This window comes from Gallus gallus, chromosome Z (assembly GCF_016699485.2).
Source record: "Gallus gallus isolate bGalGal1 chromosome Z, bGalGal1.mat.broiler.GRCg7b, whole genome shotgun sequence".
In the NCBI taxonomy this organism is placed as follows: Eukaryota; Metazoa; Chordata; class Aves; order Galliformes; family Phasianidae; genus Gallus; species Gallus gallus.
In genome coordinates this window covers 17,672,248-17,694,718 of record NC_052572.1, presented here as the reverse complement: position 1 = coordinate 17,694,718, position 22,471 = coordinate 17,672,248, and the positions used below count along the sequence as shown (strand labels likewise).

Genomic DNA, 22,471 nt, shown 5'->3' with positions numbered 1-22,471 from the left:
GGAAGCGTGCAGCAAAGCGCGAGGAGCCTGCTCTCAGCTGCTCCTCTCTGCACGGCCCAGCCCTGACCCCAGCTGGCAGCTGCTGCAGCTGCAGTTTCGCTCAGGCCAGGTCGGCATTGCCGCCTCCGACGGTGCCTGCCGCCAAAGCAGGTCTTCTCAGCCGGATCCACGCAGCAAAGACGTTTTCCTACCAGCTACATCTCCAGAGAAGCCTGTTGTGATGCCTGTTTGCCCTTTCACTACGCTTTCACCCCTACCCAGGATTTTTTTTCTTTTTTTTTAATTTAAGATTGCCACGTCAGACAGAGAAATGCCTCCCTCTCACTGGAAGTAACCAGCAGAGCAGCAGCTTTGGCAGGCAGGTGTGTGCACGCAGCGCAGCACAGCGTGCTGACAGGACCTGTGGCTTCAGGTGTCACTCACTGCACCATGGAAGCCGGAGGTGTCCCCCGTGCCACGCTCCCCAGTGTTCCCCACCTTGACAAGACCCACATCATGCCATGGTGGTGAGCACACTCCTGTGGCTGAAGCAGTGCAAAACTGCATGGGGTGTGCATTGGTAGCTTTCCACTGGGATATTTTGCTGTCACACACCAGAGATAAAAGAGAAAAGCCACAGTCCTGCCTCTGGCCTCGTGCTGGTGGGGCTGTGTATCCCTGAGCAAGCCACAGATTTTCCCCAACTGCAGCTGAAGTGCACCTCTGGGGCCTCCTCTCCTGCTCTCCTGTTCCCATTCCTTTGCACACATGCGGAGTCAAGGAGAAACCCACCTTTTCCAGAGGTGTCTGTGAGTGCTGCACACAGAGGTCTCAAGGCACTTCTGTTCACACTGTGCTGAACACAGATCTCTGCTCTGGAAAAAAAAAAAAAATGTTTGCAGTGCTTAATCTGTGAAGTACCAGCATACCTGGGGGGTTCAATTACAGTTGTAGAGGAGACATTCCTCTGGTACTGATTTTCTCTGTGCACAAACTTGCTCTGAAAGTAATGCCTCCTATTTTATTCTGTTGCCCACAGTGTCAGAGCTGGATGCGTGTGGTACGGCAGTAGAGGCTAAACCTTCCCACCAATATTCCATTACATTTTTGCTTGCACAAAAAGTGATAGCATTGCAAATATTCTGATATTCTAATCACCGTTTTTCTATGTGAGGTGCTAAACGTTTAAACACATCAGAACCTGTATACATATGTATGTATCTATAAGGGAGCACTGAAAGGACTGCCTCCTATTTTATGATGCTGGCCCACAACATCAGAGGTGAGTGTTGGTGGTACGGCAATAGATGTTGAATCTTCCCACCAATGTCCCGTTGTATTTTGTTGCCGTGTGACAGATGGCAGCAGAGGGGCAGTCTGACAGGATGGTGTCTGACATGGAAGTGTGTACATAGCAAAGGTGTGTCACTGAATTCCTCCATGTGAAAAAAAATGGCACCCGTTGGCATTCACTGACATTATTTGCTGAATGATGATGGAGCCCAAGCAGTGGATGTGAGCACAGTGAGGCTGTGGATGGTGCATTTCAGAAGCGGTAACAGTGACGTTAAAGACAAGCCATGCTCCACACGGCCATGCAGATTTTTACAAGCATGGCATGTAGGCAAAAACGCATCGTTAATATTGATGACTGTGTTGAAAAATATTGTTTTGTAGCTGAGAATTTGTTCTATCAAATAATGTTACTGAACTCTCTATAGCTTTTGTTATTTCTATTCAAATAAATAGGCATTACTAGGCGTTACAATAGGAGCAAAGTATGTATCTATGATAGGGATAGAGTGGACAGACATCAGAGCTAAAAGATGAGTGTGTACTTTCACAGTGCTGAGCCTGAGCTGGCATACCAGGTTCGTCCTTCTGTCAGAGCATCAATCAAGCAAGTTCCTGCCTGTCCATCACATGCTGAATAAATACACAGTTACCCAGTGGTCCCAGTGACTTTCCAGTTTCTGTTGCCAGTTAAAGTACCCACATAGTTCAAAGCTACCTTTTGATCCATTTGGAATAGTTTTTGTGTTCTTGGAAGGGTACTCTGGGTTTCAAAAACTACTCCATATAAAAGCCACTTGTCAGCAGCAAAATAGGACTCTATGCTTCTGTTGCACAGAAACTACAGAGATCGCAGTAAGAAATGAGCAAATTTTACAGCAGCTCTCTTGCATCCCCTTTCAAGCACTTAAAACCACAGAATTTGTGTGTATGAATTTTTCCTATAAAAGACTTTGGATGTGGTGTTCAGGGACATGACTTAGCAGAAGATTGCCAGAGTTAGGGTAGTATGATTTGGTTGCAATTGGACTTGATCTTGAAGGTCTTTTCCAACCCGAGCTCCCCTGTGATTACTACCATTATATCTTCCACTTATAGGTTGTGAGTACATTGGCATAGCAGAGCCCAGGACACTGGCAAGTCCAGGGATCTCAGCAGGTCTCAGGATGCTTTTCATCCTGTGTGTGAGCCCCACTCTTGCTTGGCCCTCCAATAACGACATAATTTCACAATAAATACAGCATCTACTGTACCAGCTGTGGGTTTTGGGGTTCTATGTGCAAATTTTGTAGGTCTGGTATTTATACTGTCTCCATCAAAGCAATAAGAAATGCTTCTGCAACCTGCAGCCCTGCAGATTTGATGTTCCTTCAGCACGTGTGGTACTGTAAGTCTTAGAAAAGATAATGTTCTGCCAAATGTGCTTGGTTTTCTTCTGAGCTTCCTTCTGGTGCTGTGGCCTACTCGGCTTCTTCCCTTCGCATTCTGACAGTGTGTGCATCACGGGTATTGAGTTGCATTCCTGTCCGAGTTGCACTGGCACAGGATTAAATTGCCTCTTCCATGTAAGTGTACTCACACCAAACCACAGGCCTGTGTGCTTTGTTGCTGCTATTGCACTTAGCAGCTCAGAGGTCTGCGTGAAGACTTTAATCTGGGGCTAGGTATCAAAAGGAGTCCCAGGTGGGCAAAGAATGCAAGATGAGTACAATTTGCAGTTCGTAAGCCACAGACTGTTTTTTTCCTTTCATCTGGGCTTCAACATATCCTGGCATTGTCACATAAAATATGGCTGATCAAAGACTTCAGTGGGTATGTATCTCTGATTACCCCAAGCACAAATAGACAGAGACCATCAGCTCACTCACTCTATGTCACGTACCTCACTGCAGTCACACTGAGGAGAGCCGCCAGGGCAGGTTTTGATGTAACATACCCTTTAGCAACATTGCTAAAGTTGCACAGGTAAAGATCTGACATGTGTCTTTGCATCATACTTACTCTTGCTGGCACACGCCAGCATTTATGCATAGTAGGAAAATGATCAGCAATAAAAAAGAGGAACTGGATTTGAGCTGTAGTCAGAAATAGGAAAAAAAAATGCATGGGAACAGTAACAAGATATAAATGGAGGAAGGAATTGTTTTTCTGCTTACAATGCAATGCTCAGCTTTTTCGTGGTAAGTGTCATTGCAGAGTGGCCCATTTAAAAGGCAAATTTTATTGGTCATGTTACTGCTTTTTTCCAGCAGTCTCTGTACTCTTCCCCGTGTATAAATCTAATTTGTCACTGACTGTGGCCATGCCTTGACTACTCCCCCGCAATCCCAGCCAGCTTTCCTGAAGCATGACACAGCATTCAGCCCGAGGGATGTCTGGCTGAGGGCTGAAAGCTGTGTCATTGGAGGAATCACCATCCTAAGTGCACAATGTTATGAGAAACTGAAATCATCAGAAAGAGAACTGTGTAAAGATATGGGTGTGGAATATAAACTTGTTATTGTCCTTCGATTTCTGCATTAAAAGGCAAAGGAAGAGATTCAAATAAAAGGGATTGGTAAGAAGGTGTGTACTTCTGTGGCTAACCACTTAAAGGAAAGGAAGTGTAGCTGTCTGGTATTGGTATATTGTAAATACTAATGAGGAACAGGGGATTCACACGGAACAATAATCTTATGACAAAAAAGAGAAAGAAAAAAGAAAAAGAAAGGAGATTCCTGTTGTTTCTACAAGAAAACCTAATTAGACTTAAATATTTGTCTTTCACATTATATTAAAGTGCCTAGAAGCAGAGAGTGGACTGTTTCCCTTACTAACCCATTCCCCTCAGAATCAATACTCACTGCAGTTTCCTTTTCTCTGTGTAGATGGGCCTGCTTGCATCTGTTGCACTGCCATGGAGTGATCCCTGGAGCCCGAATGCACAGAGCAGACACAGCCACTGCTGTGACTTGCAGCGCTCACAGAGCAGCTGACGACCTGCTTGCAATCCCTGTGTTCTGCAACTGACAGAGAAACTCTTAAAGAACATACACAAAGGCAGAATGCTGTGAGCAGCACTGAGAAGAGGATCAGGAATCCGTGGGGTACTGCTGCTCCAAACACAGTCAGAAAGATGAGCTGACCTCACCATCTTTTAGTGCAGTCAGAATGGGATTCCCAGTGTGTGCATCCCCATCTGCTGGGGAAAAGGCAGCCCCACCAGCCTCTGCTGAGGCAGCACTGTAAGGGGTGGTTTCCTTCCTTTACACTTCAACCCAACAGACACACCTGTCAGATTTGTTCATTTGATGCATTCTTCCTGACATTGCATTCAGACCATTTATAATTTGCTATTTGCCCCTCAATTTCCCTGTTTAAAATAGAGCTTTATGCAGTAGAAGATGTTAAATACGTGTTAAGCCTTTCATGTCTTTTAGCAATGAAAATGTACTATCACAAAGGTTTGTAAAGAGGCTCTTAGAGCTTACCATTCACTGATGATTAGTCATGCTTTGTACTGTTATTTGATATTTGGAACAAGTCTTGGTTCATTTGCAAGCATTCTTAGTGCGCTGCATAATGTCAGAGATTACCGTTTTCCTGCAAATGAATTTTTCTTTCTCTGTTTAAAAGCATTTACCAAAAAAGCAATGCAAGTATCTCAATGCAGAGCTGTTACTCTGGTTCAAAGAGCCAAGTGTTGATCAGATCTCACCATCTACTGGGACACTGCGAAACTACAGCGCTGCTTTGGAATGTGCTCTGAAGAATGCTGGATGCACTGCTTGCCCTGCAACTCACCAGACAGCTTCTGCCAAGTGCTTTTTAGCCACTGCAGCTACTGGACTAGTAAACATTTGATATGCCCTGCGACAGACAGGAGGGGGAACAACTGTTTACGAGGGTGGATAGTGACAGGACAAGGAGGCATCATTTTAAACTGAGATGACAGATTTAGATTAGATATTAGAAGGAAGGTTTTCACTCAGAGGGTGGTGATGCACTGGAACAGGTTGCCCAAGGAGGCTGTGGATGCCCCATCCCTGGAGGCATTCAAGGCCAGGCTGGATGTGGCTCTGGGCAGCCTGCTCTGGTGGTTGGCGACCCTGCACATAGTAGGGGGGTTGAAACTAGATGATCACTGTGGTCCTTTTCAGCCCAGGCCATTCTACGATTCTATGATCTCCCTTCCATATTGCTGTGGTGTAAGCTGGCAGGCAGGTAAACACTGCACAGCCATTCGCTCACAGTGAGTGTCAGCGCAGTGAGGTGGTGGGTGATGTGTTTCAGCAGTGGTGACAGTCATATGTAATTCATGCTGCATACTGGATGGCCATACAGATTCTTATGAGCATGGTTGGCAGGCTCTTGTTCAGCACTGGCAAAAATTGCATCACTAGTGGTGGCTGCTATGTTGAAAAACAGTGTTTTGCAGCTGATAATTTTCTCTATCAAATGATGTTATTGTGCTCTTTGTATCTGTTGTAGTCTCCAGGGAAATAAATAAGAGGCATTACTTCTGGGGCAACTTAAATTCACTCGCCACCTGCCAACCAATATCCAGCTTACAATACAGCTGCCACCAATCAAAGCCCCACCACCATCACTAGGTCTCACCCCCTGCCAATCAACACAAGCAGTGGCTGCCCTGAGCCAACTCCCCACAAATTCATGTCCCTCCACACGATGAGATATGTTGTGGAGCAACTGCTGACCTAATTCATACCATATAGATGACCTCTTAGGTCCTTTTCAACCCAAGCCATTCTATGATTCTATGATTTTCCCTTATGTTGTCTTGTAGAGCAAGCAATAGTGGAATACCAAACAGTCGTAGTCGTAGTACAAATGTTTGAACATAAATTTCCCTCTGTACATATACGACCATGAACATGACACCCATTAGCCACAGATACCATCATTTTTACACCATACCAGAGGCATTCAGTGCAGTTTAAAACCTGAAAGTATCACAGGGAAGACTTTGGAGGTTAAAGAGTGATAGCTACAGAACAGTAAGGGTGAAAAAACTCACTGGGAGACTTCTCACTCCTTCTAAAGCACGCATAACAACCATTGAGAGTAAAATGTACAAATTGGCTTAGTTCAACACATACTTTATCATTTGAGAAATCAATACATACAGAAGCAGTTACTGGTTTGCAGCTCTTCTATATCTACAGAACAAACTCTCAGGTGTGTTTGGCTTGTTGCTAAATTTCCCTCATGGGATGCTAGCGATATCTCAAACAGTTGTGCCATGAGAGACATCCTGATCCCATTAAAGTCAAAGCCAAAGATTCACCTTGACTTAGCAGAGGATGTTATTTGATCTTATGAAGAAAGAAGCTGAGTAGAACAAATACTCACCCTGTCTTGCATTCCATGTAGGAAGTTCTAGGATGCAGCTGTGGTTTCATTCTCTAAACACTAATCCCTGTTTATCTACTGACACAATAACGGAGATTGTCACTGTTTGGTTGAGCCCTGGATCAGTCCCTGCAGACCTTCTGTCTGGGTGGGACGCTGTCTTCTCCAGATATGTCTGAGCTTGGTGCTGTTGCACTCCCTAACACTGAGGATGTAGCTCCAAAACACAACCAGGAGTTGTTATAGGTACAGCAGATCTCTGTCCAAAGTCAGAAATGCCTTGCACTTGATGGACGTTAGTGTGCACTTGCAGCCCAGAAGACCAATGGTATCCTGGGTTCCATCAGAAGAGGGCTGGCCAGAAGGAAGGGTAAGGTGATTGTCCACCTCTACTCTATTTTGCCCTTGCAAGGCCCCAGCTGGCATATTCTGTCCAAGCCTGTTGTAGACGGTCCAGAGGAGGGCTATGAAGATGACCGATGGTCTGGAGCACCTCTTCTCTCAAGATAAGCTCAAGGAACTCAATTTTTTCAGCCTGGAAAAGAGAAGGCTGCAGGGAGACCTCATTGTTCCTTCCAGTATTTAAAGGGAGTTTATAAACATGAGAGAAGTCAACTTTTTACACAGATAGATAGTGATAGGACAACGGGGATGGTTTTAAACTACAGGAGGGGAGATTTAGGTTAGACGTCAGGGGGAAGGTTTTTGCTCAGAGTGGTGAGGTGCTGGAACGGGCTGCACAGAGAGAATGTGGATGCCCTGTCCATGGAGATGTTTAAGACCAGGTTGAATGGTACCCTGGGCAATCTGATCTGGAAGCTGGGAACCCTGCCGTGGCAGAGAGGTTGGATACTGATGATCTTTGAGATCCCTTCCAACCCAACCCATTCTATGATTCTATGATGACAGAGGGTCTCTGCCACACATGAACGTCAGGGGCCACTTGTGGTGCCTTCTGAAAACCACTGGGCACAATGATAACCTGCACCTGGAGGTGCCCACTCACATTTCCAGCTGCAGGCACTTTACCTATCTGAGCAGCCCAAGGCACTGGCCCACAGGGGTTGCCCACCAGCCAGGCCAAGTTTCTGGTGAAGCTGTGCCAGATGCCAACCACCTGCATTGTGCCACGTTCCCAGATCTGTGCATGGCCAGTGTTTGCCACGTGGTGGATCTCTCCTCTGTAGAAAAAAGGCAGAACCAAAGTACAAAAACAGCAGTAGACAAAAAGAGGCAGAGGCTGTCTCGGTCACATTTTGGAGAATTTCAGCTTGGTTCAAGCTGTCAAGGCTGTACTGCTACCTGGAGCATATAATCTTTTTCCAAACAAACAGTTTTGATTTAGGTTCAGACCCACATGCCTGGGATGTGAGTCAGTTGCAGATATAACTCCTACAGTGCCTATATGTAAGTTATGTCTCTGGTATCTGCTGTAGACAATAGAGTTGGTCAATTCAGTACATGTAACATCTAGGGGGTTGTTAGGCTGACCAAACATGGACATCATTTTACTGTATATCCTCTTTGTGCTCTTAGGCAAAAAGTGCCTTGCCTTCCTTAATTTTCATGTGTTGCCTTGCTTTACTGAGCAGCAGCAGCACGTCTATTCCACTACACAAGCACAAAATTACCTCCCTGCCCCCAAGCTGCCAGCCCCACTCACTACTCCAGGCAATTACCATCTGCTTCAGATAAACACAGTATCAGCCCATTTATTGCTACCTACTATTTCTGCCATGGCAACATCCTAGTATGAAGTTCATCAGGGGAACCTCCTTTATATAGCACACAGTCTGAGTTCACAACTAAGGGAGGCACAGGCCCAGCCAAAAAGGCTGCTTTTCGACATGAGTCTGCTGCCAGTTTGGTGGATGCAGAGAGTTTGGAGCACCCTCTGTGAACTGCTGCATTTGTTGAACTGCTCTGTTGGAGCATCACTACCCGCTTCAGCCACAGTGATGTGCTCACAGCTCTTGAGAACCCTTCTTTCATTACACCTTTGTCAGCAGTTAACGGGCTGGTTCGGCCCAGGTCTGTGACTATCGGGGCGGAGGGACCCACAGATCTGCACCTCCAGAAAGGGGAAACAGGGACCTCAAATAATTAAAAACAGCGGCAATGATCTGAGGAGAAACAAACTGATTTACTAAATACGGTATCGGAATGCAAGATAACACACTGTAATACAACCTAATTAGAATGGAAGCTAATAAGTCGAATATGATGAGAGAAAGAGTCCGAAAACTGAAGGCCTCACCATAATGCTGAGGTGAGACACGCAGTCAGGTTGAGCAGCAGGGAGGAGAGCCAAAGGAAAAAAGGGACATCAGGTGACTTTACCAGAGGTTGTATCTCCTCTCTGAACGCAAAGTCCTCTGAGGTATGGAGTCCTTCTTCTCTTCAAGACAGATGCCCAGAACTGGAGCATTAACTCTTTAACTCCTGGTGCACTATGTGATGTTATGATGTGGAATACAGATAACCAAAAGTCATAAAACCATAACAACATTACACATTAATTAGGTATAGCAATAGCTTCCTTACTTACACTCTGCACACCACAGGTAAGTCAGCAAATAGGTAATCTCTGAAACGGTGATGCAGATAAGCACCCTGGGCACAGTGAGCACAGCACCACACTAGCAGGGCCAGGTGGGCGCAGCACATGCCGGCACATTGAGGACAGCTGCACCCGCACAGCACCACAGCTCTGCACATGCTCCGTGTGCCAGCACAATCCCATTCACGCTCTGAGGCTTGTTTGTCTACAGGCAGCACTCTGCTGCTGAGGCTGGGCGAGCTGCAGCATCTCTCAGAGATGCTTGCAGGCAAATTCACTTGCTGAAGGTATCCTGTAAAAGCTAAGCTTCCAGGGATGTCATTTTAAGAGGGTCCACAGCAAACAGAAAATACTATTCCCATCAGGCTGGTGATAATATCCTTGCCTTGACAACAACCTGCAGCCATAAAGCAAGTTTAATTCTCTGACAAGAAGGTTGGCAGCAGCTATCATTGTTTACTGTAACATTTGGGATTCCTCCTCAGAAACCCTGGAGATGGTGTTTGCCTGGTCCGGTTGTAAATATTGAGATAGACCACAATGGATTTCAGTTCCTCATCTGTATTTGACCAGCACAAAGGTAAGTCACTGCTCCTGATTTCAAAACCTCTGGTGCTCCTGTGCTTCCCATGCAGATGTACTGAGATTCCCTGGCAGAATCAATGGTAAGATTTTTTGGAAAAGGTCAGGTCTCATGGAGATTGATTTTGCTTACACGGGAGGTAATTTCTTCTGTCAGTCTCAGACACGGATTTTTCAGCCTATTTCTCTACCTATCTATAAAAATAAAATATTGTAGCAGATAAGCTACAGTATTTGGTTGCTGTTACACTCAACATCAATAAACGAAAGTATGTATTTATTGCTTATACTGTATATTTGTGCTTTAGTGAATATGTATATTTATAAAGCAACTGAAGCATTAGCAAACAGAGTAATTTAAAATGGAGAAAAATAAGAAAAGCTTGTTTTCTTACATCTGCTGGTTTGTATACACTGGGAGGACCGGACGGTGGTGAGTGATCGACTTCGCTTCAGTAAATGTTAGCCGTATAGGTAAGTATTGCCATACGAATTTAAGATATCCTTAAATGCCACAAAGTGAAGATTTTCTACATGATAAGGTTGCTATGGAAATACTAATGCCTCTTTGCTGTCTGTCTTTAAGTTAAATGAATGAATGTTATGTTTTTATTTACCTAGACAAGCTTTTCTTTCTTGTTGCTTAATCCACTATCAAGAATACAGTAGTATTACTCTTACGTTCTCAAAGCAGAAAGCAGTCACTGCTTATCTGTGTTGCAATAAATTTCTCCTGAAGTCAGCTTGCAAAATTGTTTGGAGCGGCAGCTGTTCCCAGCACACGCTCGCAAAGTGCCCCGGCCGATGTGGCCGTGCTCGCCCCACGCCGTGGGTGCTGAGCGCCACAGAAACGGGGGCAGGTCCTCCTGGGTCCTGTTCAAGTGACATACGAAACATTTCCTCCAAAAGTACAGAGGCGTGGGGCTGACCGAGCTTCAGCAGCTCCAAGAGCCATTCTGGAGCTCTCTCCCGCAGCCGCTGCAGCGCTGTGTGCTGCTCGGAGCACAGAGAGGGCACGGGGACACACTGTGCTCTTGGTGCTGCGGGGCTGGATGGCGAACAGGGAGCTGGTGGATGTGGCGCCGGCAAGGAGGATGGAGTGTAAGCAGGGCTGGGGAAGGGGCAGACGGGGCTGGGGAGCAGGCAGAAGTGCAGGAGACCACTGATCCGAACCACCTTATCTGGATACAGTTGAGAGAGCGGGGAGGCAATACCTGTCACAACCTTCCTGACTCCTGCTCTGCTGCTGTCCTCTGGCTGGGACATTTTCCACGCCGATCCTATCGCTATGCCCGTGCAGCCCCATCTCCCAGCCCCACGTCCCGCTGCGCCTGCGGCATCTTCCCAGCAAACGGCGCCCTCCGGGCGAACGCTCTGCCCCTCTGCCCCACGGCCGCGGAACTGCCGGCTCACGGAGCTGCCTCGCTGCCCGTCCTCCTGCCTGCTGCGTGGCACTCGGGGCGAGCAGGAGCTGCGCGCCGTAAGGGACGCTGAAGCCACCCACAAAGACAGCTCTGTTCAAAGCGTAACAGGGCATGGTGGATTTAGCTGAATAGCATTGAGTGCCTTGACATATTACCGATTTAATTTAAGGGAGAGCTTTCTGCGAGGAGAAGAAGCGTGTTATTCACTGGAGCAATTTCTAAGAATGACAGGATGCAGACCATGTATTAAACGCACCTATCAACATCCACCAGTCTGATATATCTTCCCCTACAATCCCATCTCAATCTCAGTTATCAGAAAATTCCTCCAACAATAGGCGAAGAAAGAAAATCACACTGTCTCTGCAACAATTCCCTTGATATCGCTTACTTCTAGCTTATATTATTTATGAACAGCAATACTGGTAGCAGGGTGAGACTTCCAGAAGCCGAGCCTTCCCTCTCAGGACTCTTCGGTGCCATTCTGGTGTGTGCTGTACCTGGCTTGAGATGTTTATCAGTTAAACAAAGGAATCAGAAATAGATCTGGATGGCCATATTCATAGCCAGGCACAGGAAGGGATTATTATTTCGTTGAACAATCAATTAATCTTTCATGTTATAGAGTCAGTTATGGTTTCTAACATCTGCACTCATCCAAACCCAGGAGGGCCCCACCGTTGCTGACGCAGGTTACCCCAGTACAGCCAGAGTGTCTGTATTATTTGAGACATCAGAGAACGGGGTAAGAGGATGCTCTGTGGATGCAGACCTTCGTTTGTAACAGTAAATTGCAGCAAAGTGAGATTGCAGTGTCACACTTCAGTCGCTGTCAGGGATTCGTTGTGTTTTGGTGAAAGCAAGCAGCATCTTCTTGGTGAAATCACACAGCTGTCTGCATCTGCTGATAAGCAGTGGGAAATCATATATGGCACTTGGCTACTGGGTGAGGGGTGGGAATACGGTGTGTTTGTTTATTGAAAGAGGACAGAAATTTTTATGTGTAAACATTTCTTCTTCCCGGTGAACATAAATTATTCTGTCATCCAGCTTTCAGCTCTAAAAGCCCGTGAATTTTATCAGGGTCTAAATCTGTCATTGTCAAGACTATGTACAGTCAGCTAACCTGCAGTGAAATTATTTGGATCTTACAAATCCAGTGCAGTAGGAGGCAGGCACTTACATACACCTAACAGCCACTTTGTAAAATAACAGTTCAGCCAACATCACGAACTGTGCAAAGCGTAACCTCTTCACATGAAAGTCAGAGGAGTGCTAATAGCATAATGAGTATACTTTCATTGCTGTGAATCCTGTGATCTTCCTGTGCTGTTTCTTTATGCACCTCCTTTCAGACCAAAAGACTTTTATTATACGTGGGACAAGTGACACGCTTTTAATACTGCAGCTCATTTCAAGTAGGTTTGCTTTTAGCAGTGATTCTTCCTGAGAATTTTAGCTATGAAAGCAAGCTTCACAGCAGTTTTTCCCTACCCTTGCTCCACACACAGGCTATGCCTTCCTGAAGATCGCTTTCACCAGTGGCACAATATTTTCCAAAATATCATGTATATAAGACAGCAGAAGTGCTACTTGGCATTTAGAAGGCAGAAAAACCACAAAAGAAGTATATCTAACACGTTTGCAGATGGAGGCCAGGCCCCCTCGCTCCTGGGATGGTTAAGATGAGGAAGGATGGAACAGGAGACTGCATCACTTGCAGCCTGGTGCAGCCAGGGGAATGACATTCAAGACCTCTTGGCATTCCCAAGTCCCTGCCACATGAAGCATCAGAAGACCACATAACCATTTCCCCTTCTCTCCCCACCAGAGCCACATGAGTTGTGTTAGAGACACCCCATCCCCGTCCTTGGTCATGCTCCAGAACTAGAATTAGTGTCTGCCCATTATTATGCCAGATGCACCACACCATTCTCTTTAGTTCCTGCTGGCCCAGTGTCCCCTGCCAGCAGGGGAACAGCACGTCCCATGCACCTCACTGCTTTGTCAGCCAGGTCTCCTGGTAGGGAAGGGCCAAACCTGAACATGGTTCCACGCCACTGTCCCCTAGCAGGACTGGAGCTCATGTTCTTCTAGAGCAGGTGCGGGGGAGACTTATTCAATCGCCCACCATTCATTCAGCTTTGCACCCTCTCTCCCCATGGGAGGACAATTGCTCAGAGGAAAGCAAAGGCACAGGGGAGAAGGCATTTGAATCAGAAAGGACAGAGGGAATTTGTTCTGCTCAGGAGATGAAGAATTTCCTCTTCTGCCTGGATTACTCTGCTCCCAGCTCACAGTAGGAAAACAGAACTTACAAGGTACTCAAGAAACACCTAGAAGTGGCTCTGAGGGACATGGCTAGTGGGCATGGTGGGGATGGATTGATGGTTGGACTTGATAATCCTAGAGATCTTTTCCAGTCTTAATGATTCAGTGATTCTAAACAGCAAAAACTTAAAAAATGTACATGAATCATGGAGGTGACAGCTCCTTTGTTACGGTCTGTACCTGATTTCTTCCCCCAGACCAACTTCTCCATACCTCTCCCATACGTCAGCCACCAGGTGCAGCTGTCAGAGGCACTGTGCCAGTGCTTGTGGCACCCCCTGGGGAGCTCTGGAAGGTGGCCAAAAGGAGCAACACCTGTGATGATCCTCTGCCTTGCTCCTTGCTTTCCATCCAGCTCACTGTGCAACCCACGTTTTGTTCTGGATCAGTCTCAGCAGCACACAGGTCAAAGTTTCTGGGATAAATGTCTATTTCTATGAATGGCAGACTCTCCAGCAGAGTGGAAATTAAAAATTGTATCAAAGGTGTAAGTTGAACTACCAGTCAGGAGAGGGAAAAGGAACTTTGCATCAGTGGAGTAGAGAGGAAATAGGAATCTGAGCACCACTGAAGATAGATTTGTTATCAGCTCTCCAGTTTTCTCAAGTCCCCATCCGGGGCTTCAGATCTGACAAACCAACTTTTCCCAGGGTAAAAGCGGATTGCATTTCCATGGCAGCCAAGTTTTACAGTAGAGGGTGATGACTTGTGTCCCAGGGCGAGAAGGCCACACAAAGCCCAGCATGGAGTTAGTACAGATTCCCTATCCACATATGAATAGGATGGCAAATACTTTAATATCAACTGTAAGGATCTTTTACCACTCAAAAAGATATATTAAAAAAATTAATATCATTCATATCATATTAACACTGATTATGAATGAGACTTTTTATTGAATCTTTTTAAATTCTCTTTAAAACACCTATTTTTTTTTTTTTCTGAACAGCTCACAAATTCATATTTCCAGAAAACACAAGCATAAGGAAAAGTCACCTTAACCTGTCTTTCTTTTGATTGACTCTGTGCTGTTATTTAGGAACCGGCTTTACTTCTGCTAACGCAGCAGCGCAGCAGCAGGGCAACAGCTCTGCTCTGTAGCTCTGTCCCATGGCCATGGTGAACGGTACAGCTCACTGCACATGCACTTCTCTTTGAGTCAACAGGGATCCGAAACTCCTCTTTTCAAAGTTAAAAATGGGTTGGTAGTTGACCAACAATTGAACAAAGAAAAATCAACTCATTTGACTGCTGGATTTAAGAGGCTGAAAGCCCACCTGAAGCCAAAAGGCACATGGAGAATGGTATGTGCAGCCTGGAACAAAAATCTGTTGTGTTAACATTACCTGTAAAGAGGAAATGTTGCTTGGAATCCAGGACTAAGACAGGCTTGTGAATTTTGCCCTTCCGTTGAAAGGGCCATACAAAATAATTACTTGTGTTTAAAACTCACTAAGTGGAAGGTCATAAGAATAGTGCAGTTTCAAACCCAGGAATCTCTACAAGATAATGAAGGAAACATCCTGCTCCACATTGGTCATATTCACATAACTCACAGAGCTGAAAAGCACATAGAGAATCCCAATCCCAGACAAGAAAGTACTATCAAAATCTGGCAGCTAATTGTTTTGACTTCCAATAAATATTTCTAAATTATAAAATGCCAAATAAAAGCAAGAAACAGACATAAAAACATAAGTTACTAACCTACTCTAACAAAAAAAATTAGGACTTGTGTCATTCATTGTCACTGCGTCTTTGACTGCTGAGCGAATGGAAAGACTCTACAACAGGCAGAAACATCATTTCTCCATAGATGAACCATCTAAGTGAGGGGTGTGTTTAGTTACCTGTGCCTGAAACTGATTTTGCTTAGATCAAACTGTCGGGCTTTCCCCAGAACTCCCCCATTGTCTGCCTCACAGCCGGATCAGGGATTTCCCTGCCTTCTCTGAAAATCTACCTCACGGCAGCTATCTTCATGTTTGGGAATATTATTTTTGGATAGATGCTTAAATACATATTAACGCACGGCCAATACCTGTATCTGAAAATCGAAACCCTTTTTTCTACTATCAGTTCACAGTCTCGTGAAATACCAATGATATTTTCATGCACATATATATATATTCCAGCATGGAACTGTGCCTTTCTGCCATTTCTTTCTTCTCTCATGCAGGTAGCTGTACTTTTATATAAGTGTAGGAGACTGACAAAATGCCACATAGGCACAGATTCACTGAGGGCACTGGGGGACTGCATGTGTCTTTCCATCCCTCCTCATTGTAAACAGGATGTTTCTCCTCTTGGCACAGTCTTTATAATTTCAAGGAGCTCTGCTTTTTGTTTTACGTTTGTCCTGAAATCTCAGAAGCTGAGGAGTAAGATAGTTTTATAGCACTTTGTCTAAGAGATATCATTCAGAATATGGGGCTTGGGGCTTTTTTTATTAGCCTTAGCTGTCCATCAGTTTTGCTCTGCCATCACTAGTAGAAAATGTGCAGAACTGTGCCCTTCCAACCCATTGATGACAGTCTCACTGATGATTATTGATAATCTCTCTCTCTACAAAAAAAAATGCATCTGAAGGCAGTGCACTCTTTCTTTAGCCAGCCCTTGACTGGTTCCATGGCAGGACCATGACTCTCCTCGCTGGACACAGCACTCAGAGGGATGAGCTCAGGGCTGACTGAGGTCCAGGGACAGGCTGAGAAATGCCTCCCAGCCCGACAGTGCCAGCCTGTTAAATCAGAGTCCAACATCAGTATTTGGAAACAGAAGGAAAATGTTTCAAACCAAAACTGAAATGGAACATTTCTGTGTTTGAGGTTCATAGTCAGTTTTTATAATAGATAGAATAAGTGCCCAGGTTATTGTAGAATAATTAATACATGGTTAATGGGGATGAATTCTAATGGAGTTTTGTATTATTTAGTTTCCCTCTATTCATGCAAGTAAAGTTTCCAAACAAACAGAAATGTACTCTGTCCTGTACAAGAAATATGCCTTAGTCCTGGGTTCCAAGAAGAGTTATCTTTCCTTTGCACAGACATTGTTAACACAAACCAGAGCTGCTGGAGGTGTACCCCTACGCAGAGGGCATTCCCCAAACACCTCAGGGAGAGGGAGAATCCTCCATCTTTTGAGTGGTGCAGGAACAGCACAGGAGCTGACAACACCTGTGTTTCGATACCAAACTCTCACATGGAAGTGCAGTCAAGCACATGATGAGCCAGTTCAGTTCTTACTTCACTGTTTGTCCAGTCATGTTACGTTAATGCTCTTTTGATTTCTTATGAGAAGTGAAAACCTCAAAGAAGTTTTATTATGCCATTTCAACACTTACATCCAACAGTTTTTGGAAGAAGCAGATGATGAAAAAAGTTTCAAATGACTAATAAAAGCCACAATGCTCTTTGGATACACTTTGTTCCATCTCAAGTTATACAGTCATACCATTTCAGTGAAATGTGTTACTATTTTCACTGTTAATCATTTGTACTTGCTCTCGGCTTACTCATAGGCACACTCCTCCCTGTAGGTGATGCAGTAGAAGACACTGACTTGACTGTGGTTTACCAGGCGGCAGCTAGTGGTGATGTGAACACACTGACTGCAGTCATTCGAGAAGATCCCTCCATCCTGGAGTGCTGCGACGCTGAGGGTAAATGAGGCTGAGCTTTTCCTCGGGGGAATCCCTGCTTTGGATTGCCATTAAATTTTCCATTTTAAGTCCTGATTTTTGTGCTCGGAAAATTATATTTAGTAGCAGGATATGAGAAACTTGTGTTATTCTTTGGAACATCCCCTAGAAATGTATAATCCAGATACTCTTTTATCCTGTGTTTGCATGATCTGATAGAAATAAGCTGTTTTGATACAATCAGAACATTAAAATAAGCTATTTTATCTCCTTTAAGAAGATGCTGAGAAATTTCTGTAATTGCAGAGTTTTTATTAAAGCCAAATACTATACATTTCACACATCCTTAGAGCAGAGGGTTCCAGTAATTCGCACTTTAGTAGCATGTGCACAGACACACACACAAAAAATGTAATATTTTGCCCCATGGTTCTTTGCCCATGGGCAAACCATGCAATGTGTGATGATCTAAATAACCCATTCTATCTGAGACTGCACTCCTTTTACTTTTTGCTCGGTTTACTACGCAATGTTCCTCCAAAGCACGTTCTTGGGGTTGATTTTTATATGCATCTATTTCCCATGTGATTTAAAGCTACGGATCTATGGAAGCTTCTCTCAAGGAAGTCTTTGTTTATTAAAAAAAAATGTATTGCGATTTCTTTCAAATTGTTGAGATGAGCCCTGTGTATTCTAATCCTTGCCAATATGAAGAACAATGAGTGGAGGCAGCGAAGGGGAGCATTTCAGCTCCAGAATAATCTTGTTTTCTGGTTTGTACATACAAATGTAACTAATATCAGTCTTGCAAGACAAAACATGTCTGTATCCTGCAGATACGGCATAACCTTATCTTGAGTAGTTTATATTTGCTCAACAGTCTCATTGAATTCAGAAAGGATAATTATTCTTCACTTGTGCCTGATTGCATATTATGGTTTCTAACATTCAGGTTTATTCCCAGCTTAGTAATTGTAAATTGCTCTGTCAGATTCTGCAGGAAAGTCTTTGCTGTTATTTAGCAGTTAAAAGAATGGAAGGAAGGGAAAGCAATTAAGTAATATCATAATACTGAGCATTAAGAAAATCTGCATATTAAGTCTGAGGGTGGATTAAAGTCGTTTTCCAGCACAGAGTGGTTCGCTGAATATAAAATAAGTTCTTACCAAAAGAAAACTATCCTAGAGCAAATCCAGTCATTAAAATAAGTTGTTAAAAAATCATCACCAACTCACACAACTTTGCATGAGACAGGGTTTGATTTCATCTATATTTTGGACGCAGGAACACAGAATGAAGCTGGGTTTGAGAAAATTAGCCAAGCATGACATGGTGACTATTCACTTTGAAGGATATCAGCTTTCAGTGTCCAAAGCCAATAGTTCATACAGGAATCCTGACAATAGAAAATGAATACTCTCTCCAGATGCAGAGTTAATGAGGCAGTGTTTTCGCTATGTTCTTTTCTGTAATCGGTGGTAATCTGCTGCGTTACCGCCTGCCTGCAGAAAGCTGAGTACAGCTGCTGGACAGTCGTGAGAGAAAGGGCTTGTTAGTTTGCCAGTGCTAACCTCAGCAAATAAGGAAATGTCTCTATCTTAAGGCTTTGACTAAATAAAAATTGTAAAAGAACAGCCAACCCCTGCAATTCTGTGGTTCTGTGATTTGGCTTTCTTCCCCAGGTTGCACACCTCTGATGCACGCTGTGTCAGGGCTCCAGGTCGATACCGTGAAGCTTTTACTGAAGATGGGAGCCAATATTAACACACAAGATGCATGTGGACGTACCAGTTTATCTCTGGCAACTTATCTGGTATCAGGACTGGGGGGTGGAGGAGGAAGTGAGCAGAGCAAATAAGATTTCCATTTGTACTATATAAAGGCAAAAAAAAAGGACAAAATATTTTAGTGGGAAATATTTGTGATGTGTGGATGGTTGGGCTGGGTGATCTTAGAGGTCTTTTCTAACGTTGGTGATTCTATGATTCTATGATTCTATGATGTGGTTCTAGATAGCAGTGAAAATGTTAAGTTTACTATAATGCAAAGTTGGGTGCTCTGTAAGATTCTCAGAAAGGGATCAGAACTCTTCATCTTTTGGGTTGCAAAATCAACGTGTGGTGTGGGAATCTCACTACATCCAGGGTCCTCTGCATGGTTTTGGAAAAGCCAGTAGTTCCCTGTGCACTGGAAAAGAGCATGAAGTTTCCTCCTGTTTTTAATAGGTAGATTAACTTCTCCCCTCTCCCTCCAAGTATCAGATTTTTACAGTTCAGCAGGGAGAGGATATCTGTCTCAACTCTGGGTGGCCAGCTGGCATGCTTACCTGCACACCCGGGCATTGCTTTTCCCTTCGCTATAGAGCTGGACCTGGGATGGCCAGATGCAAGGTGATGCAGGTGTCAGTGCAAATCTTAAGTGATTCAATCCCCCAGTTAACCCACTTGCAAGCAACAGTAAAGGGAGACATCTCATGAAGAAGTTGGGGAAGGGAGATGTGGTGTTCTGGTGCTCTCCATCTGAAGCATGCAATTATTGTCCTCTTCTCCTTGGTCTTCTGCTCCACTCTGGAAGGAAATCAGGATGCATTGAGACGGTGGTGACCAGGTTAGCTGGTCACAGGGGCTGATCAGAGGCTGGAGAAATGCCAGTACTTTTGAGCAGATATAGTGCCAGCTTAATTAAATCACATCCCTTGCATCTAGTTTCTTCCTGCAAATTCAGTACAAAAACAATGCTTCTCCTCAGCTATTAGACGTTCAGCCAGAAAATGTGTGTAGAAAGTAGCAAAACAGACCATTTCATTCAGTGCAAAGAGCATGTCCCATTTACTTCAGAACAAACATTTCCTTTGCCAGATACTTAAAAAAAAATCCCGTAATTAGTATCATGCTCCTTTTTTCCTCCCTCTTTTCCCACAGGGGAAAAAATATTCTTTGGGAAGAAAAAGAAATGACTGGAAAGGATTTAAGCCACCCAGGCTTCAAAGTTTCCATTTCTGTTTCTGTGATGGATGTAATCAGAGGTCTTGAGAGCATTTGGCTGTGATGTCTGTCCAGAGAACCGAATTCAACAGAGCTCTGTGTTCACAATCCCATGCAGAATTTGGTAGCGTGATACTTCCACCAGGAACCACAACAGAGATGTTCCGATTCCATAGTCCTTTTTCTCTATAAATGCTGGTAATGCTGATCCAACATGGATCATACAGGAGGGAATGGTCTTTATTGATTGCTTGCAGAGGTTTGAAGAAAATACTTAAACACACACTCATTTTCGATGGGTCTGAACATGTGCTGAAAGATTTATGCAATCACAACCAGACTGTTTATTTGTTGTTTTGTTGAGGTGATCAATACAAGGTTTTAGTCCAAGAACTGATTCATACCATCTGTTTTGGTGCTGTTTTCAGTCAAACATTGTCATTAATTCAAACTTCTGCATCAATGCTTATAAGACTACACTCTAAGGCTTTTTGGTATTGATTTGACATCCCTGCTAAAATATCAAAAAGGAAATTAGATTAAGTGCTCATGTTCTTGGTTTAACCTGGTATAATTAAATTCACATGCAGGAATATGTGTAGCATTTGTTAGGGTTACAGGAATTAGCAGGTTTTTAATGACTGTTTACACATTCAGTACTTGCCACAGATGCAGAAAAAATAAGAACACGGTGTAAATAATACTTTGTTTTAATGGATGAATTAGTCTGAGACAGACTCCAGAGAGAAACCATTCTCAGTGCTTGAGACCCATGTTGGAGAAACAAAAGACCATTTCCTCAGCTGGCTGAAACAACTAGTGACATGCCAAAGCCAGAACCACCAAGAAGAGATCTGGTCTGATGTATTTTACTTTCCTCTTTGACATACTGTAATTTCTTTTTTAGGGCTGGTTGGAAGGCTGCGTCAGCCTGCTCAGAAATGGCGCTAAGCAAAACATACCTGATAAAAACGGGAGGCTGCCACTACACGCTGCTACTGCAGAGCCTGACGTGAGGTATGTCTGAGGATCCCGCAGCTTTTGCTGATTGAATCTCTGCAGGTAGTCCTCAATTCAGCTACACAGTCCGAAGGAGAGACCAAGTCACAAGGTTAGCCTTGACAGTTACACTTGTGACTTGCTCTTCTGTTTAATGGCTATCATAAAGAGGAGAGGGTAGAAAGAAGGAAAAGCATTGCACAACACTTCTATAACAGATATGGCCAAGCAAGGTGAGGAAACCAATACAAAGTCACAGAAGCAAGAAAAAGATATATATATAATAGAAGTTGAAACTCTAGGTTTCCCTCAACCTTTCTCCTTCTCCCAAGAGAAATTTTACAAGAAGCTTCATTTCTGGATGTCTCCTCCAAACAGTACAGCATATGTGTGAAAAGCTTTCCACATGACAATCTCTCTGAGAGCTCCTACTATAAAGGGGAAGCTGAAGGTTGGTGGACTGTCTTGATTTTAAACTGGAAAGGGGCATATTTAGACTAGATATCAGGTAGAAATTCTTTACTGTGAGGGTTGTGAATGCCCCCTCCCTGGAAGCATTCAAGGCCAGGCTGGATGGAGCTTTGAGCAACCCAGCCTAGTGGAAAGTGTCCCTGCCTATAGCAGAGAGGTTGGATCAAGATGACCTTAAAGGTCCCTTCCAACCCAAACCATTCTACAATTCTATGTTTCTGTGATTTTTAACTGCTCTTACTGATGGTGGTGTAATAACTAAAGCATGCGTACATCAGAAGTTGTAAGAAAGATTCTCTGTCTCATTCTTACCTGTGATGATGGGATGTGGTTTTTAGTCTTGATTTGTACATTTTAATAAAGGCATTCAAAAACCTTTCCTAAGTAAGTAATGTCTGGGGACACTGGAGACAGGTAAAACATTCAACAGATATAAAATATTCATGTGACTTAATCACAGAGCCTATGGTTTTATTGTTGTAACCATATCAGACCAGAGCTCTCTGTACTTCTACTGATCTTATTTCACAGTCCTTTTGATAGCTTTATTCACTTTCCACATTCATCACTGTTTTTTGTGCATTACTTTGAGGAAATAGTTTGAAGCTTCTGCAATTGTATGAGTGCATTATCATAGATAGAGATTATCAAAGAAAACAGTATTTGTACAATTCTGCCATGCTGCTACTCGAAAGGGTGCAACTATAGTTTAACAGCAGCACACAGGACTCCCTGAACATTTTTCATATTCTTCATGGACACAGAAAAACCTTTACTCTAGATAGGAATTTGTCACCAGTCCAATTCTTTCACACCGTTTGTCATCTGGAGTTGTCCATGCCCAGCAGATGAG

General features: G+C 44.0%; 1 protein-coding gene and 1 long non-coding RNA gene across 3 annotated transcripts in view; one reads left to right on the top strand and one right to left on the bottom strand.

The window, feature by feature from the left end:
* Positions 1-616: 616 nt before the first annotated feature.
* Positions 617-11,214, bottom strand: LOC107051944. Its single transcript, XR_005842754.2, has 3 exons — positions 6,625-11,214; positions 4,116-4,277; positions 617-854 (listed from the first exon to the last, which is right to left on the bottom strand). It is a non-coding gene; the product is annotated as an uncharacterized LOC107051944 (long non-coding RNA).
* Positions 9,388-22,471, top strand: part of ANKRD55 (ankyrin repeat domain 55) — a 51,040-nt gene continuing 37,956 nt past the window's right edge. Inside the window, exons 1-4 of one of the 2 annotated variants that reach the window (XM_015277573.4) lie at positions 9,388-9,764; positions 17,045-17,185; positions 18,847-18,977; positions 21,056-21,165. In XM_015277573.4, the coding sequence (XP_015133059.1) occupies positions 9,725-9,764; positions 17,045-17,185; positions 18,847-18,977; positions 21,056-21,165 (422 nt within the window). In that variant the 5' untranslated portion in view covers positions 9,388-9,724. The remainder of the gene's footprint in view (positions 9,765-17,044; positions 17,186-18,846; positions 18,978-21,055; positions 21,166-22,471) is intronic. The other variant, XM_040655937.2, reaches the window with a different exon arrangement.